Here is a 17,893-nt window from a genome sequence, read left to right as displayed (position 1 = left end):
ACTCGAGACTTACAGCAGAGCCAAATTGGAAAAGCACCGGCTCCTCTTCCCCCTGGAGACAGCGCTGCAAACACAAATGTGCTTCGCGGTAGCACATAACGAGCTGCACTTGTTGGTGTGCCGTGGGGAGATTATTTATAGCCTGTTCCTTCAGATGGGCTCATCTCTGTTCTCAGATGAGCTCATCCACTGTGAGAACAGGGTGACTTTTCTAGTTTCCCCTCAAGATGATATTTAATAAGCATTCTAAATGTTTCTAAGAAACATCTCTATATCTTGTCAATAGAAAATCTCCTCTGGTAGACTATCATCACCTTCATCAGCCATAATGTGGGTTGGGGGCAGACTCCAGGAAAGTTCAGTTGATATTATATAATGTGATCATTTAGGCTATTGGGATGTATTTTTTTTCTTTCTAAGTATTTTTATTGATTACTTTTGTTCCTTGTTAATTTCATACAATCTATAATGCATTCTGGTTACTATCTCCCAACACCTTCTCTGTTCCCCTCCCACCCCCAACAAACCCTACCCCAATCACTACCAGTCATTCCAAAAGCTTTTTTACTGGGCTGCAAATACCTTGCCTCTTGCAGAAGTATTTGAGGGTGTCAGCTCCGCAGGACAGTACTCCAAAATGTGCCAGAGCGTATGCGTTAGGCTAGTTAAACAACCAGAACCAGGGAGACCGGTCGAGAATCTGCTGCCCTGAAGAGCTCAGTCCTCAGCATGAAATGGAATGCTGGATTTACGGTTAATTGGCAGAGCCGGGCACGGGAACGCCAGCCCAGCACAGGGAAAACTGGGGCAGAAAGATTAAAGTGAGTTTGAGGCCGATACAGTAAGCAGCAGGCAAACTGGGGCCACCAAGTAAGACCCTCTCCAAAGCACCCCAAGTATTGGATTCTAAAGTTGTAAACTTGCTTTTAAGGCGGGGTCTACAGATGTGAATGGGATCTCTGGAAAACCGATCTGCTTCCTGCTCGTGCTTTTTAAAGGGTGGATACCAATTTACCTGCCAAAAGTTAGTCATATTCAGCACGCAAGAGATTCTGAAGGGGCGTGCAAATCTGCGTGTGTCAAAGCCTCGGCATGTCCCCTGTGCTTTCGAGTTCAAATTTGCACTGGTCCGCTAGGTTTCAGCAGTGCTGGATTTTTCTAGAAATCGGCTCACTTAATGCAGTTTTTTAAGAGTGCCAAGCGGTTAAATGTAAGCTAGGCTTACCATAATCCCATAAAGACATTTTATGCCTAATATTATAGCCAGAGAACGTTGGATATTGCTGCGCGGCACAGCCCATTAGACCCGACTGTACTGAGTGTGGCTTACATGGAGTGTCACATTTTCCTTCAAAATTTGCTAATCCAGCGATAATCACCTTCTTAAACTGAGACTGTCTGATCTTTTATCGTTTTGAAAAGGGTCTTAACTGCTTAATAGGAAATAAGAAAAGTGAATTACCTATTTTTTTTTGAAATAAGATTTCCAAGAAATAGCAGGTTTCATAATATTCTTGGGGGACAGGGAAAGGTCTTGCTATAAGGCCAAGGCTATAAGGCCTTCACCTCTCCCTCCTCCTACCGCAATCTCCTACGTGCTGAGAAGTATCGACACACCTTGCTTTCCAGCTTTTCTTATACTACTAGTATAATGCTTCCCTGTAGAACTTTTCACTGGCCACATTAATGATGAGTTACTATTCTGTGTCTACATTTTGAGCTTGTATAGCTTAGTGTTGAGGGGATGGGAACAGGCCTGGCAGCTGCGAGGACACAGGATGGAATGGTTAATAGGCATCTAGGAAAGCTACCATTTTCAAACATTACAACCCAACCTGACATCGCAAAGAAAACTTCCCCCTTCTCTCCCTTCTCATTTCCTCACAGTAGCCACGGAGAAGTCTGGGTTTTCACTCCCTGCTTACTGAAACTCAAGGTGGGTTTTCCTTAACATACATCAGTACAAAGACATCCTAAACAACCGTCTTCTTTATTGCCCTTGCAGAGCGATGGAGTAGCCTAGGCGAGCAGTATCCCTCCAGGCTGTATGATAAAAACAGACTCCCCAGAGTGTCTTTGAGCAGCTGGTGTGAATAATGATTACTGTTTACTTATCTCGACCATCCCAACATCCCCAAATCAAAATTCATTTCTTCCTCGGTGAACGTTTATTGGTGAATGGCAGAAGCAAGGCCAATAGCAAACACCTGGTTCCTCCTCTGCGTTTGGGCCGGAGGGCGGGAAGCAAGGCCAGTTCGGCTGAACCTGTAAGAATGAACCCAGAAGGCTTTAAAGAAAAGAGATTCACAGGGGCTTTGAGAGTGCGTGCGTGCGTGCGTGCGTGCGTGCGTGCGTGTAGCACTGAGCCATCATCATTTGCCAAGAAAATGAATCACGGTCTTGCATCTAACAGTAATAATTTTTGCATAATTTCCTAGAAGTAAGCGAAGTGGTTTGTGTCAGCCCAGATTGAGAGATTGAGAGAAAGGCTGACCTGTCCAAACACGGTGAGATTCACTCTGCGGCATCTTCCATGAGATAAGAAGTGACTACTAAGGGGACTTATTTGTCATGTGTGGTGTATCGTTTAGACTTCATGTGAATCTCATGCACATGCTGTTCATTTGTTTTTGTTTTTTTTTTTAAATCTTGACGTTGGTGGCACCAGCGTCACAACGCCCTGTGCCGCGGCATCTGCTTTTATTTCTTTTTGTCCACTCACCTGACTCTCTACCGAAAATCTGTCTTTTCTGAACACCTTGCTTCAAGGAGACCACTGGTATTCTCAAATATTATACAGCTCCAAAGGGGAGCCAGGATTTAAAGTGGATCTTTTGAGAAGTAATAAGATTAAAATAGCAAAACAAATTTAATTATGTAAGCAATTCTTCTCTTTCACAAATCTGAAAGAAAATTAAATTGGTATCTGTGAAGTTTTCTTTGTCTAATAAATAGCCTTGCTTTACAATAATGCCTGTGACCCCAGATTAATTAGGTGCAATTAATTTTGTGCAGGCTGAATTTGACATCTCGCTAAAGGCATAACCAGCTGTACCCTGTCTTATGAATTTTTTTTTTAATCAACAATGAGAATTCAATTGCCTGAGCTGTTGCAAAAAGGGCTGGGGTGGGCATAGGGTTACATGTTATATTAAAAGTTGGCTTCGTGGACAGCTGAATGTTTAATTAAAAGAGCTTCTAGGAGTTAGCTTTCGTTTTGCATAATCTTTGACAGGTTCTCCTGATACCATCAGTGAAATTTGCACTCCCTTTAGACAGTGGTCATACGCATGCGTTGGGCCTTGGGTGTGCAGAAGAGAAGCCCACTGGCGGCAGTGAGCTGGCCATCTCGTCTTCTCTTTCACTGCTGGTGACTGAGCTCAGAGCCTGGTGCTTATTCATCAAGCGAGCTACCTCCCCAGGCAACGCCATCCTTCAATTCAAACATACAAAACTTCCCCGTGCCCTCCAGATTGTTCTCTTGCAGATTAACACATGCATGAAACCCATGGAAGTTGTTTTTACTGAGAACACAAACCCTTGCATATTGTTATTTAAACAGATTATGGGATGGGCTATCTGGTGGCCATAATTTGTTACATCCTTTCAGATGTATAACAGACCCGCAGTTAAATAGAAAGCATCAGTAAAAACGCGTGTGTTGTTCATAGATGCTCGAGGGCATCCACTGAAGTATGGTCAACCTCCCAGGGGCCACATCTGCAACAAAAACCAACTGTCCCTCCCTCAGAAGCTACATTGCCTGTTAGCTTCTCAGTTGAGGGTAGAGACTCGCGCACCCCCTTTTCTCCTCCGTGCTAAAATGTTGACCTGCGTGATCATATCCAGGTTATGTGTAAGCAACAATAAGGCTGTGAGCTTCTGAGCACAGCAGTCCTATCCTAGACAGACACGTTAGCATCTGATGAAGGTCATATCAGGGCTGAACTCTACATCATGTGTGGCACCAGGGCCTTGCTTGCCTCCACGGTGACACTCTCGCGGGGTGGATGCTGGGAACAGAACATAGGACCTCTGCAAGAAAAGGGGCCCTTAACCACTGAGCCCTCTCCTCAGCCCCCAATCTTGAAAGGGGTGTTTTTAAGGTAAAGCTTACTACGGAGCCAAGCCTAAGCAACAACCTCTGAATGTGTCTCGCTGTGATCGTTGGTGAGGAGAAAGCTGTGTTTCCACATGGAAGAGTGTAAGATAACTTTAAGCATTCGCCTACGAGGTAGAGTGGACCTTGAGCTTGGTGTGTGTGAGGCTCCAGGTCCCAGCCATCACCAAAACAAACAACAAATCCGACTAATCCAGTCACTGTCAAAAATCACCAAACACTGACCCTTCTCTGCCGTATTTTGCAGGAGCCATTTAGACACCCGACAAAGGAAAGCATCTTGACCCTGCACGGCTCTAGCACGCAGTGCCTGGATGTCATACCAGAAACACAATTCCGTTGCTGCCAGTTACGTAGGGGCTATGGTTTCCTGCAGGCACAGGGAGAGGAGGTTGGGAGGGGCAGCTTGGGCGAGTGGAAGAGGCTGTCCACAGAGATGTTCACTTACAAGGAAGCGGGTTCCCGGCAGCCCACGTAGCATCTCCCACTCTCCACAACAGCTGCCAAAATCAGAGCCGGGGCTGACTCATGTGTGAGTCACAGCCCCTGCTTCAGTGTGGTCTGAGTCAGACTGCAGCTGTCAAACGTTGGGCCCCACTCACCTTTCCTCCAACACAGAGGCTCCGCCGCCAACTCTCCTGGTCGCTCCTTTTCCTTTTTTAATCCTCGTTAACGGCCCACACATGACAACTCAGAGGCATTCAAAAGAGACAAGCTAATGTCAACTTAATGTCTTCTGTCAAAAAGAACTTAAGTAGATCGCCTCCCATTTTGCATATGCTTAAGGAAATACTACTCTGTGTCTGTATGTATTTGTGGGGTGAGGAGCACAGGTGAGCCGTGTGCAGATGACAGCTCATGTCGGTGAGTCCTGGGGACTGAACTCATCATACTTGGCAGGAGGTAACTTTTGCCAAAGAGCTACCCCATTGGCCTCTACCTATGCATTCTTATTTATAAAATTGAAATCACTCTGTAGCTACTGTTTACAACCCTTTTTCCCCACTTAAGACGATATCAGGATGTTTCAGCCACTTTCACAGCAATTACATTCTGTGTGTGTGTGTGTGTGTGTGTGTGTGTGTGTGTATACATGTGTATTTGATAGCTGAACAATAGCTCATATTTCATCTTGTATTCTTAGCCTTTTCAGTTCCCAGCTTTTTGTTCCGTGTTTGGTTTTATTTTAAATCCTTCCTTTTTTTTTTTTTATCATTTGTGAACTTATTCTACCCTTCTTAACGTGCCCTAACCCCTCAAGAGGGAGGACTTGTACCACTGTGACCCTGTGCAGGTTTTGCCTGTCTGGGACTTTGTTTTTCATATGTAAAGCAAGGCCCCCACCCCACGCTTCCCCCCCTGAGTGGGGTAGGTAAAGTGCCCAGCATATAATAGATGTTCGCAAATGGCAACTTTTTATTTCATAAATAGGCTGCTCGGAAATCATCTGAACTCAATTAAGATGAAAATAGAGCACATTTGACATCTGGGAGAGACGGCTATTTTATGCCTAGTATCCTAAGAGGCCCCATTCTGGCCTTCCATCCATACTGGCAAGTCTTTCTCTTGAAAATACATTTCCCTGACATTAAAATCCTGTAATTCCAAATTCAATTACATGGAAGTGGTCATTAGCAGAGGAAATTGACACTGATGGGGAGTGAGAACCAGCAGCTGCCCGAGGAAAGCAAAGTGTTTACAGCTCTCTGGAGCCCAGGTTAGGGAACGGGCCGATGCTCCTCCAAAGGAAAGCTGGTGGATGGGAGCCCCTAGCCTAGCTGCTTAAGCCGCTGAGAAGATTCTGGGGCTGTGAGGTCTTAGCAGCCTCTTAGCTATATCAACAGAAGGCTTGGGAACCAGACTTAGAGGTGGAAGCAGAAAAGGGGGAAGGGAGAGGGTTTATAAGACCCTGTGAGGGTCGGTCACACATGCACTGCCTTTAGAGTTACTTCATTTTCTTTTAAGATGCCAGGTCAGGACAAGACATAAGATGGCATGTTCCCCCATCAAATCACCCATTCTTTGGCACATAGTTAAAGATACCCATTAGCTTCTCTGGTCCTCCAGGCTCTCTCCTGGGTTCCTCTCTCTGCCAGCCGTACTTCCTTTCACCTGAAGCTCTGTGTTCTAGCATTCCTGGCTAACACCTTATTTTATTAATGTTCAGGTAGCAAAAGTATTTGCTTTCACATGTATGGAACAGGCAGCAGCCCCCAAGTGTTTCTGAGTTCCTGTTCAGTGTGTGTGTTTCCACACACCTTGACCGATTGACTGAGTCTGATTGATGATGATTGATTGGTGAGCACTTGCTACCTGTTGGAAGACCTGCTTTTTACTCCTGACTTAACTGCCATGCCTCCACTGACAGAGTCGGGACCATCACATGCCTGGAGGGCCCAACAGGAAGCTAGAATGAGTGAAGTAAGCCAAATAAAAACCAACAGAGTGGAGTAGGACTGTAGCAAATTAGAAAGTGTGTGCCCTGTCCAAAAGGGGACAGCAGTGCTCAGCACCAGGATGCTGATGCTAGGGCGCTTCTGGAGCTCTTGTCTGATCCACACATGTGTGGACGGATGGATGGATGATGGATGGATGGATGGATGGATGATAGATGGATGGATGGATGGATGGATGGATGATGGATGGATGGATGGATGATGGATGGATGGATGGATGGATGATGGATGGATGGATGGATGATAGATGGATGGATGGATGATGGATGGATGGATGATAGATGGATGGATGATAGATGGATGGATGGATGGATGGATGGACAGACAGACAGGTGGATGGGTGGGTAGGTGGATGGGTGGGTGGGTAGATGGATGGATGCATGAGTAGATGGATCAATAGATGGGTAGGTAGGTTGGTGAGTGGATGGGTGGATGGATGGGTAGATGGATTGATGGATGGATAGGTGGGTGGGTGGGTGGATAATCAAGCAATCCTTTTCTCTGCATACATGTTTAAGAAGATCATTTATGTTGCTTTTGTGTGATGATGCCATGTGTTTAACCAGCAACGTTTGTAGCCGGTACGTGGACAGCATGATTTTTAAAAGCTCAATAGAGTGTTTCCTGTTTCTCAACTATACCTCATAGCAAGAGGACGTTTACATAATCCTACTAGAATAAAATAAGACATAGTATTGTATTTTCCTAACAAATGTGGAAAAGCAGAAACCACGTTCCTTTTCCACTGTTTTTTAAAACATCAAAAGGCGTTTCTTAGTTCTCAAGGTAAATGTCTACAGGACACAGCGAATGGGGAGAGAAAGAGGCAGACCTTGTGGATGGAGAAGCATTTTACAGCTCCTTAAGAAGCGGTGGTGCCGCCTCTTGTTCTGCCGCCATCCCACTTAGAGTGTAGCTAAAGATCACCCACAACTCTGTTCTCACTTTCATCGTGACGTAGTCCCAGAAAAATGAAATGCATTTATGCATCCCCTTGGGTAGTTATAATCCATATTTTATGCTCCATCCCCTTTGAAATCAATATGAAACAGAAAAATGGCATGAAAAATATGGATGATTATTCATTATGTATAAAACCTTTGAATAATGCATCAAAGATCCATTCAAATAAATGGAAATAATGTATTCTAACAGCTTGGCCACAAACTAGTTGGAGATGTTGAGTTATGAATGGCCCAGCACGCCTATGACTCATTTGCCACACTGGCTATAGACAGTTAATGAGCAATGCAAGCTTGAAACCCATAGGCGCATGGAAGTTCTTTCTTGCTGTTTCCTGAGTGAAGCCATACAATTCCCTTGAAATTGTGAGCAACGATAGGAGGCCTGAGCCCTGTAGAATTATGCTCCCAGACACAGGCAGGATCTAGTAAATTAAAACCCATGATTAAGAGTAGCGTGGGGAGAAATGCCACTGGATTCAAAAGCCAGAAGTCCAGCAGGTGATCTCAGGCTCTGCAGCCTTGAGACATCTACCCATGGCCACAGTAATGACGCCATTGTCACAATGATGATGCCATTGCCACAGTGATGGTGTCATTGCCACAGTGATGATGCCATTGTCACAGTGATGATGCCATTGTCACAGTGATGATGCCATTGTCACAGTGATGATGTCATTGCCACAGTGATGATGCCATGGTCACAGTGATGATACATTATGAAATGCTCTGCCCTCAGGAGCACACAAGGTAAGCGTGTAGTTCTGCACGGGAGCCCACCAGTCGCTGGGCACTTCTGCCCATCTGAGTTGGACTTTAGCGTCTTCATTCAGTTCGAGGCCGCTAAGGTCCCTTTACTGCTCTCGCCCGAGTTCTTGTGTGTGCCTGGTGCTTTGGTTCTGAACTCTGAGATGAATTCACACATCCGCCAGCCGGAGAGTCCATTCAGAGAGTGATGACAGAGTTAAGGCACAAGAGCAGACTGGAAAATCTTCAGAGGATCATAAAAATGGGTCAAGGCGATGGCTCGGTGAGTGAGGATGAATGTTGTGCAAGCATTAAAAACCGAGTTCAAATCCCCGGCACCCACACAAAAGCTGGGCTTGACAACAGTGACTCTAACTCCAGTATTGGAGGCGTAGTCAGGTGGATCCCAGAAGTTCAGTGACCAGCCAGCCTAGTCAAAACTTCAGGTGCAGTGGAAGACCCTGGCTCAAAAGAATAAAATGGATAGAGATAGAAGAAAACCTCCTCTGACTCCACATGAGCTCTCTCTCTCTCTCTCGCTTACACACAGAATCTTATATTTTCGTGTATTGCTACCTAAGCCAGATTCTCATTTCTAGAACCAGAAAACAAGGAGGAGTCCTGGGCTTCAGAGCCACCCTCAGACAAGTCCTTAATCACCCTGGCCTAAGACCCAGGACAAGGACCTGCTTTACGGTCTTTTCTGCCCCTCTGGAAGTCACCAGGAAAGTGTAGAACCATGAGGTTGTTTCTCTCTGGAGAACATGGGTCTTGTCTCTCTGTTTTTAAAAGACCACCCCACCCGCAGCACTGACAATCAGACCTAGGGCCTTGCATGTCCTAACCAAGTGTTCTCTCACTGAGTCCTATGCCAGTCTCTTTGCTTTTGGAGACAGAACTCCTCATGCAGGCCTGGATGACCTCAGCTCTCAGCCATCCTGCTTCCATTGCCCTGCTAGGATTACAGGGGTGTATCACTATGCCTGAAGAGCTGTTTTGGGGGTTTTTTGAGTTTTGTTATTGTTTACCCAATTGTCTACCACTGGGTGTGTTTTTGAGATCTCCTATGGCAGCAGAGAACTTTCTGTCTGATATCTCAGTCCCGTGTACGTTTGAATAATTTTCTTTCTAACTGCACTTAAAGTCAGCGCGGCCCTTGTCTGTCTGAGAGCTGATCTTCTTGCTGGAAGCCGCAGCTGCGGAGTCTTCCCCCGTGCAATATCCCTCCCACTCCAGTGGTCAGCCAGCAAGACAGACTGCCAGTAATGTTTTATGCCAAGCACCCATTTCTGGTGGCTCTCCGATGCCTGCAACTCCATCTCTGCAGCATCTGACACCCTCTTCTGGTGTCCAGGGGCCCTCATACTCGTGCGTGCGTACATTCGTGTAGACACGAACACACCAATCAATCCCTATAAAACATCAGGTGACCCTGAATGGGATATGCTGAAATGTTTTCACTTAGCACCGTGCTCGAAAGATCGAGGAAGCGATGATCCGGAATGAACTGTCCAGTTCTTCCAAGTGAGGGAGCCTGAGGCTGGAGACCCCGGGCAGTGCAGTTTTCAGAAATCAGCCTTTCAGACAGCTGCATATCTCGCTGCCAGGCTGCAAGGCTGGGATGGGGATTATCGTTGTGGTACAGAGGCCTTCAGAAGACCTAGTGGCCCCCATCACCGTATAGCCAGGCCTCTGCTTTAGGGAGTGTGGTTGAATTGACCCGGAGCTGTCTTCCTTCTAAAATGCGACTAAAGGCTAACAGCAAACAAATCCCTCTTGAAACGGGAGCCCATTTAAGATGGCTTTCCTAAAACCCTCTCTGAATCGGCTATGATGTCACAACGTTCCTGCGAGTGATATCTTTGGTGATTACCACTGTAAGGAATAACCAGGCACTCCTGACCCGCCCAAGTGCCCTTCACTTTCCCACGGGGCTACTGTGCTACTAAGGGGTTTTTTGAATTTGTACCTGAGGTGTTCCTCCACTTCCAGCAGCTGTGAAGTCTTTTCCTTATACCCCTCCTGCTCTTAAAATGCTTATGGATGCTCCTTGTGGGTGGGTGACTGGTTTGAGGCCGAGCTGCAGAATTGCAATCACATTTTCTTCAGAATGAAGATTTTGACCTTGGGCGTCTTTAGCTTGGTTTTGTGATTCCGTTGCTAGTTGTTTTATAGTTTTACAATCTTTATCTCCAGCGGCCTTATACATATCTAGGAAATGCTATGTAATCCTAGGTTCAGGTGAGATTGGCTTTTAAAATCTGTCCCTTCTCTCTGTCTTTGCTGTCACCTTCCAAACCATAGATCTCGATTTTATTGTTACAAATTGCTTGATTCCTACTTTTTAGACAGACTACAGCCACCACAGATTTGTTAAATCCTATTTGTCTGGATCAAAGGGAAACCCGAACATACCAGATGGAGATAGTTTGAGGGAAGCACGTCCAGGCACAACCAGAGGGCCAGCTACTTTCTAGTTATGGGCGACTTGAGCAGTCTCTCAGAAGTTGGACAGCATCGGGGATCGATGTGAACAGGTGAGCAGTGTTAGCGGAAGGGCCTCGGGAGGGTCCTTTAGAAAGCCATGGTAGCCCCAAGAGCCTCCCGGCCCTTTGCCCAGATTCCACAGAGTGGCGAAGGGAAAGTAGTTCATGCACGGAGCACTTGCCCCTTGCCACGCTCTGAACAAACCAGGACTAGAGGCCCACTATAAACCAGGCATCTCAGAACCTGTGGCCTGCTTCCCTCAGCCCTGGGCCTGGGATCCTTGGCTGTGTTGAGAGGATTGGAAGAAGATAATACCGGACTTACTGGGGAGAACGGCTGCCTTTTCCTGAAGGGAAAAATAAGTTTGAGCTTGTGTAATTACATAATTTAACAGTAGGTGGCAGTACATACCCACCTTAATTGCAGTACAGGCTGGGGGGGGGGGCAGCAGTTACATGGATTTCCATGTTTTCAAACATTTTTAAAATCAGACATATGAGCAATACATGCCAAGTATCTCCATCTATTTAGGATAAAGAAAAGCATACATAAACATCAGATATTAGTTCCCTGTGGCAGTAATGTCACCAGAGCAAATTTGATATCCTCTGCCCCAAAGCTGGCTTAGACTGGCCCGCTGTGGTCCCTTCTGCCCCAGGAGTCTCTCCCTCTATGAGACTTGCTTCTCCACAAGACTGGCATGTTAGAGATGCCGTGACTCATCAAACAGTACAGAAATGTGGTTCAGCTTCGAAAACTGGTCGGGACTTAGAGTCGAACCCACGGCCTGGCCATGTTCATTACCAGTGTTTGTCCCTTCTGATTCCGCTGCCAAGAGCCTCCTTACTGGAGTTCCAGAATCCTGGTGTGATGAGCTCTCGAGAGGTGGATGTCCTTAAGCTGGGTGTCGGAGGCGCTGTGCAGAAGCACGTGGGTTCAAGGCTGAACATGTTGGGGTTTCCTTACGTTTCTTGGCGTGGACAAACCAGTGTCTTTGTCTTTGCGTGACATAAGTGTGCTTTCTCTGTTGGCTTTTGACACCAGATTTAGAGGCTTCCATCACGTGATCTGGTCTTGCTGGAGGAGAAGGAGACTTTCTGCAGAGAGCTGGAGTCCTGGCGTACCGGCTCCAGCGAGCTTCTTTGGGTTGTCCTTTTTAAACAGAATCCTAAGTAACATCACACAGTGTTATTAGCTGAAGTCTGGTCATCTTGATTGACAGCCTTGTCAACACAAAGCACCCTTGTGTGTGTGCCAACTATGTGTTTGTTTTTCATGGGATGCTATAACGTATACCTTTAAACCCCAAACGGATGTGGGCAGAAGAATGGAATCCTGGGAGTTCCTCTACTAAGATTTCCATTTCTAGGAGAGAGTAGGCTGAGGCAGGATTGCCAGCCTGGTCTCCAGTAGCAAAATCCTGTCCCAACAGTTACAACCGAAAAGGAAATGTAGGATGATTTGGGTCACTTATTTCTCCACATGAAGAGCACATGGCAGCTCTTTTTTTGTTAGTAAAGTCAGCTTTGAGTCTTTACGGCCGGGCCACACGGAGCTGCTTAGAACTCGTGTCCTGTCTGCTTCCTTCCGCCCAGGTTGCAGAGTGGGATGAACCTCCAGATATGCTTCGTCAACGACAGCAGCAGTGACAAGGACAGCGATGCCGATGACAGCAAGACTGAAACCAGCCTGGACACCCCCTTGTCGCCCATGGTAAGTCCACACGGCCCCCAGCTAAGTCATCGCCTTCTTCTCTTGGCCTTGTGCGCATCGGGACCTAGGAGCGGCCATTCCCGGGAAGCATCAAAGCCACGACACAGTAGGGGTAAATAAAGTTTATTAAAGTTATTGACTATGAAGGAAATCGCCTAACACTTTTAGAGACTGTAAAAGGAGGGTGAACAGAGTGGTGTGTGCTTAGGGGGCTGTGGCAGGAGGATCCCAAATTCAAAGTCAGCCGAGGCCGCATAGTGAGTTCAAAGCTGACGGGGGCTCAACAGAAAACTCTCATTAATATACGTATGAAAGAATCCTTCCCTTCTGGGTTTAGAACTAGGAGCTCAGCCCTTTCTCACACGTTCTAGAAGTTACGAATAATCACAAATGCTAGCAGCTAACATGTCCCCCCCTCCCCGTGTTGTTCCCTTGTACCAATGGCCAGCAAGTGTGTGTTGGCCCCTGAGCATGGTGCAGGTGCTATCAGATGCCTGCTCCCTGAAGACCGTCTCTGACCTTCGCTCTGGGTTCCACAATTAAACATGACCCCATGATAATAACTTCTGCCACTCTTTCTGTTTGTGCTCAAAACAGAACCATTCTGAATCGGGCCCTTTTTAAGGTGTCGTGTGACTGACTGGTCACAGTGAGGTCAAGTGGGTAGTGGAATTGTTTCCAGGACAGACAGACACACACACACACACACCAGCCATGCTGAGAGAGGACCCAGTTGCTAGTTTCCTTCTCGGAATGCTGGGCAACTGGAGTGAAATTTGAAACTGCTCTTTCTCCCCTCACAGAGCAAGCAGAGTTCGTCCTATTCCGATAGAGACACGACCGAGGAGGATTCTGAATCCCTGGACGACATGGACTTCCTCACGCGGCAAAAGAAGCTACAAGCCGAAGCCAAAATGGCCCTTGCCATGGCCAAACCCATGGCCAAAATGCAAGTAGAAGTGGAAAAACAGAACAGGAAAAAGTCTCCCGTCGCTGACCTTGTAAGCAGCGCAGGCTGGCCTGCCAGAGAGCGTTCGGGGCCAAAGATGGGTTCTTTCCCAGAGTTATGCAAACTTGGGTTTCTCTGAGGCAGTTTGTCAGAAGCACTGGCAATTGAGAAAGAACGAAGTCTGTTTCTTTTTCCCTTCTCCTGTCACACAAAAAACACATGGGGCAGCATTTCACAGAAGTAAGCTCTGCCCGTGTTCCTGTGTGAATACCACAGCGCACTCTTGCTATCAAGTCTCGCCCCTGCCTTTTGAGATGTATGCATCAGTGGGCTTAGCAGTCGCAAGAGGCTCTGCCTCTGATCTGCTGCAGGGGTCTGACATGTGACTCACGTGTGTGTTTTCTCGTGTGTGGTGTAGACAGCAGCGCCTAGGTGACGGTATGATTGTTGAAGCCGCAGTACATCATACAGGGATGGTGACAGGGTATCATGTATTTAAATAGCAGCCGATTCTGTTCGCTTTACCCATTCCTGTTACTTACCTTCCCCGTACCTCGTGTGTGTCAGAGGCCAACCAGAAAGCCTGCGATGCAGACAGCGTATGATTTGGGATACATAGGGCGTCACAGTTAGAAATGGATGTGGGAAACGGGTCCACCCCTGGGAAGCTCAGAGGCTGGGAAAGCATTTAGGCTTCAAACCTGGAGAGAAGCGGGTGGATGAGGGTGGGTCTCCCACGAGAGGACAGGGTCTTTCCTGGGGTCTCTGCGGCTCTGCTCAGACCCCCACTGCCCGTTTTGTGTCTTCAGCTCCCACACATGCCTCACATAAGCGAATGTCTGATGAAGAGAAGTCTGAAGCCCACGGACCTGAGAGACATGACTATTGGGCAGCTCCAAGTCATCGTCAATGACCTCCACTCCCAGATTGAAAGTAAGTGGGGCCATGTGCCCCGTACGGAAAACGTTGAGGGGCGAGGCTGCTTTGTGGGGTTCAGTCCTTCTGGGGGGTGTCTTCCCTGGGCCTGGCTGAGCGTGCGCACACTCGAGACAACCATAGGACTCTTTCTGTTGTCCCCTTTCTAGCTATAAAATGTCAGGCGCTTTCAGACTTGTCCAAGGTTCACCGTGGTTACGGGGCCTTTTTAAATGACCAGCTCCTAGCACGGGACATATATTTAACATGCCTCTATTTCTGGAATAAACTTCTACAGCTGTAATTTTACACAGTTAGCCCCCCTCTACTTTACTCGGGTGCCCGTTTGTTTGAGGGATCATGGTCTTCGCTCGTATCAGATGACCCTTCTATTTTAGGTGGTGAGTGCATGTATATTTACATATATGGAAAAATTGTGAAGTATAAGATTTCCCCCTCAGTATAAAGGGCCTTAATAGAAGCATCCAGAGAGGGTGGGGAGCTGGTGGGGGTGGCACTCACTGGAGAGAGCAGGCAGCATGGTCAGCCAGATGATGTCTCCATCCCTCCAGGTCCTAGAATATGGCTGTATAATCCTATGGATTTGCAATACCATCAAATGCATTCAAACAGACATATTATTGCTATTGTTATTATTGTAGGTTTGCTAAAGGCATTGGCAATCTTGTGAGTCTTAAAAGCTCTTTCTTTTAGAGACGCACATTTACAAACAAGACCGTGTGTTTCTGTAATTGCTGTAAGTGGTCTTAGAGACTCAGGAGAGTGATGATTCAAACTGGTCCTTGTTGATGCCTAATGGAGTCTGTGGGGATTCATTACAAAGATTTCCCTGCTGTTAGTTTGAATTTTTTTTTTATAATAGAAAGTTTGAAGCTTAAAACGGGCCTGGGGTGGGTGCAAAAAAGCAAATCTCCCGTGCACTAAGGGTTCGAATATGCAGGCACTCTGTTGGGTGGTGGTGGAGAAGGCCTCCCAGGAGCAGCTGAGAAAGATAATTTTTTTTTCCACCAAATCCAAATAAAAACTGAGGTTATCTAGATAATACTGTTTTACAATCCAGAGAAAGGATTTAGAATTTTAACATTTTTGTTGTGTTTTGTTGTTTGTTTCACAAAACAGGGTTTCTCTGTGTAGCCCTGGCTGTCCTAGAACTCGCTCTGTAGACCAGGCCGGCCTTGAACTCAGAGATCAGCCTGCCTCTCCTTCTACCGGGATTAAAGGTGTGTACTACCACCACCTGGCTATTTAGGGTTTTATTCACAGGATGTAAATTAACTTTAATTTTGTTTGACTACTGCCTAAGGGCTGAGAGGACTTGCAGGATTTCACCACCCACACAGCTAACTCTAGACTTTTCAATAATAAAGTTGCTGTCTAATGCTTTTTAGGAGCACGTGGAGTTTTTAGAACTCTATGTGTGATTTTTTTTTCCTTCAAGACTTGATCTCTTCTGAACTGAAGGGCACAGAGGGCTCATTTGAAGGCAGAATCTCTGAAAACACGTCCAAGGGGCCCGTCGCAACAAACCTACCCCCTCCTTTGTCTCTTAGCTCACAGTTCTCTTCAGCGCGTGTTTTCCCTGTGTATGGACCTAGCAGCTATAACTCTCAGCTTCTCTAAGTATGAACTCTGCTTTTTCCTGAACCACATTGACCCAGCCCACTAATGTCAGGTGGGGGCTAGAAATGTTTCCATATTCATACGCTTAGTAGAGGACCAGGTCTCGGGAATATTCTCACTACACTGTCTTCTGGATGTCTTTCTTCACATCTTACACATCCTACTATACCAGAAATCTAACTTCCCAGTATTTCAGACAATGTTCCCAGAACAGCGCCCTTCCGTTGGGCCATGTGAAGGCTCTGGGCATCCTGGATGTGCCTGCCTCTCCCAGCTAGTTGTCACATGTTAGAGAGTGGGGAGCTCCTAAAGATAAAGGGCGCATAAATTAATACCACCTAAAATCTGTTCTCCACACTTCCTCAAAGCCCTGGTTTTTCTTTTAAAGACATCTTATTTAGCCCATAGGTTTTAAATTGTGTGTTTAGCGCATCTGTATGACTGTTTTGCCCACATAGATGTCAGCACACCGCACACATGCAGTCCCTGTAGAGAACAGAACAGGGCGTCAGGTCCCCTGGCACTGGATTTGTGTGTGGTTCTGAGCTGCCAGGTAGATGCTGGGAACAGAACCCAGGCCCTCTGCAAGAGCAACAAGTGCTCTTAATCAATGGGCCATCTCTCCAGCCTCTAAAGCCCCGCTTTTCCTAACAAGCTTTTCTTCTAGCGGCTAGCAGTTTCTTTTCTGACTGTATTATGAAGGAACTGAAAATAAAGGTTGGGTATTTCTAAATCTCAAATGTTGTGAAATATCCAAAGAGTTTGATAGGGGCACTTAATTGACCAAATCTTTTATATAATCATCTAAATATAAACAATTGTGTAAATATTCTAAGACTCAAAAAACTTAGAGAGCAGAGACATTTCTGGCCCTGAACATTTCGGGTAGGAGATAATGAACCCGTGGTTTGTTCCTCCTCTTCGGCGCCTCTTTAATTTTACAGACAGGTCGTGCTGCTCCAATGGGTGTTTCATCTGCACATGTAAGAAGCTAATATAAGAGACCACTGGAATTTAGATCCCCAGAAACCTGTGTAGGTGCTGAGTGGGTACTACGCCACCCATAATCCCTCCTCAGGAGGTAGAGACAGCAGATTCCCAGAGTGAACTGGCTAGCAGGACTAACTGTGTGAGTGAGCCATGGATTTGATTACAAGGCCTTATTAATCTTTCCCTACATAATTTTGGGCCTTCTTTACATGGATGGCTGTCCACCCATACATGCAAAATCATACATATACAAACATGCAAATCACACATGTACACACACACATAAAAAGTAGAAAAAGATTCTTTCCTATGATGTTTAATTCTGCTATGTATGTATATATACTTTTGTGTCTGTGAACATGCATAATGGGTCCTACATAATTGCAGGTTCTGATTTGGGTGTGGCTTGATATGTTTTTTTTAATTGATTTTATTGAGATCATACATTTTTCTCTGCTCCCGTCCCTGCCTGCCCCCTCCCTTTCAACCCTCTCCCATGGTCCCCATGCTCCCAATTTACTCAGGAGATCTTGTCTTTTTCTACTTCTCATGTAGATTAGATCCATATATTTCTTTCTTAGTGTCCTCATTGTTGTCTAGGTTCTCAGGGATTGTGATTTGTAGGCTGTTTTTTTTTGTTGTTGTTGTTTTGTTTTGTTTTTGTTTTTTTTTTTGCTTTATGTTTAAAAACCACTTATGAGTGAGTACATGTGATAATTGTCTTTCTGGGTCTGGATTACCTCACTTAATATGATGCTTTCTAGATCCATCCATTTGCCCATAAATTTCAAGATGTTATTTTTTTCTGCTGTGTAGTACTTCATTGTGTAAATGTACCACAATTTCCTTATCCATTTTTCAGTCAAGGGGCATTTAGGTTGTTTCCAGGTTCTGGCTATGACAAACAATGCTG

At 46.0% G+C, this 17,893-nt stretch overlaps 1 protein-coding gene across 4 annotated transcripts in view; it reads left to right on the top strand.

Annotated features, from left to right (window-relative positions):
- Positions 1 to 17,893, top strand: part of LOC121452801 (IQCJ-SCHIP1 readthrough transcript protein) — a 642,993-nt gene that overhangs the window by 618,799 nt on the left and 6,301 nt on the right. For all 4 annotated transcript variants that reach the window (XM_041659063.1, XM_041659064.1, XM_041659066.1 and 1 more), the window contains 3 exons: positions 12,368 to 12,485; positions 13,289 to 13,486; positions 14,244 to 14,367. In XM_041659063.1, coding sequence (XP_041514997.1) covers positions 12,368 to 12,485; positions 13,289 to 13,486; positions 14,244 to 14,367 — 440 coding nt within the window. The remainder of the gene's footprint in view (positions 1 to 12,367; positions 12,486 to 13,288; positions 13,487 to 14,243; positions 14,368 to 17,893) is intronic.

Source organism: Microtus oregoni, unplaced genomic scaffold, assembly GCF_018167655.1.
Source record: "Microtus oregoni isolate MIOR12 unplaced genomic scaffold, Mior012 000010F_ref0000083, whole genome shotgun sequence".
NCBI lineage: Eukaryota > Metazoa > Chordata > Mammalia > Rodentia > Cricetidae > Microtus > Microtus oregoni.
Note: the sequence above shows the minus strand (reverse complement) of the source record. Positions and strands in the feature narration are given on the sequence as shown.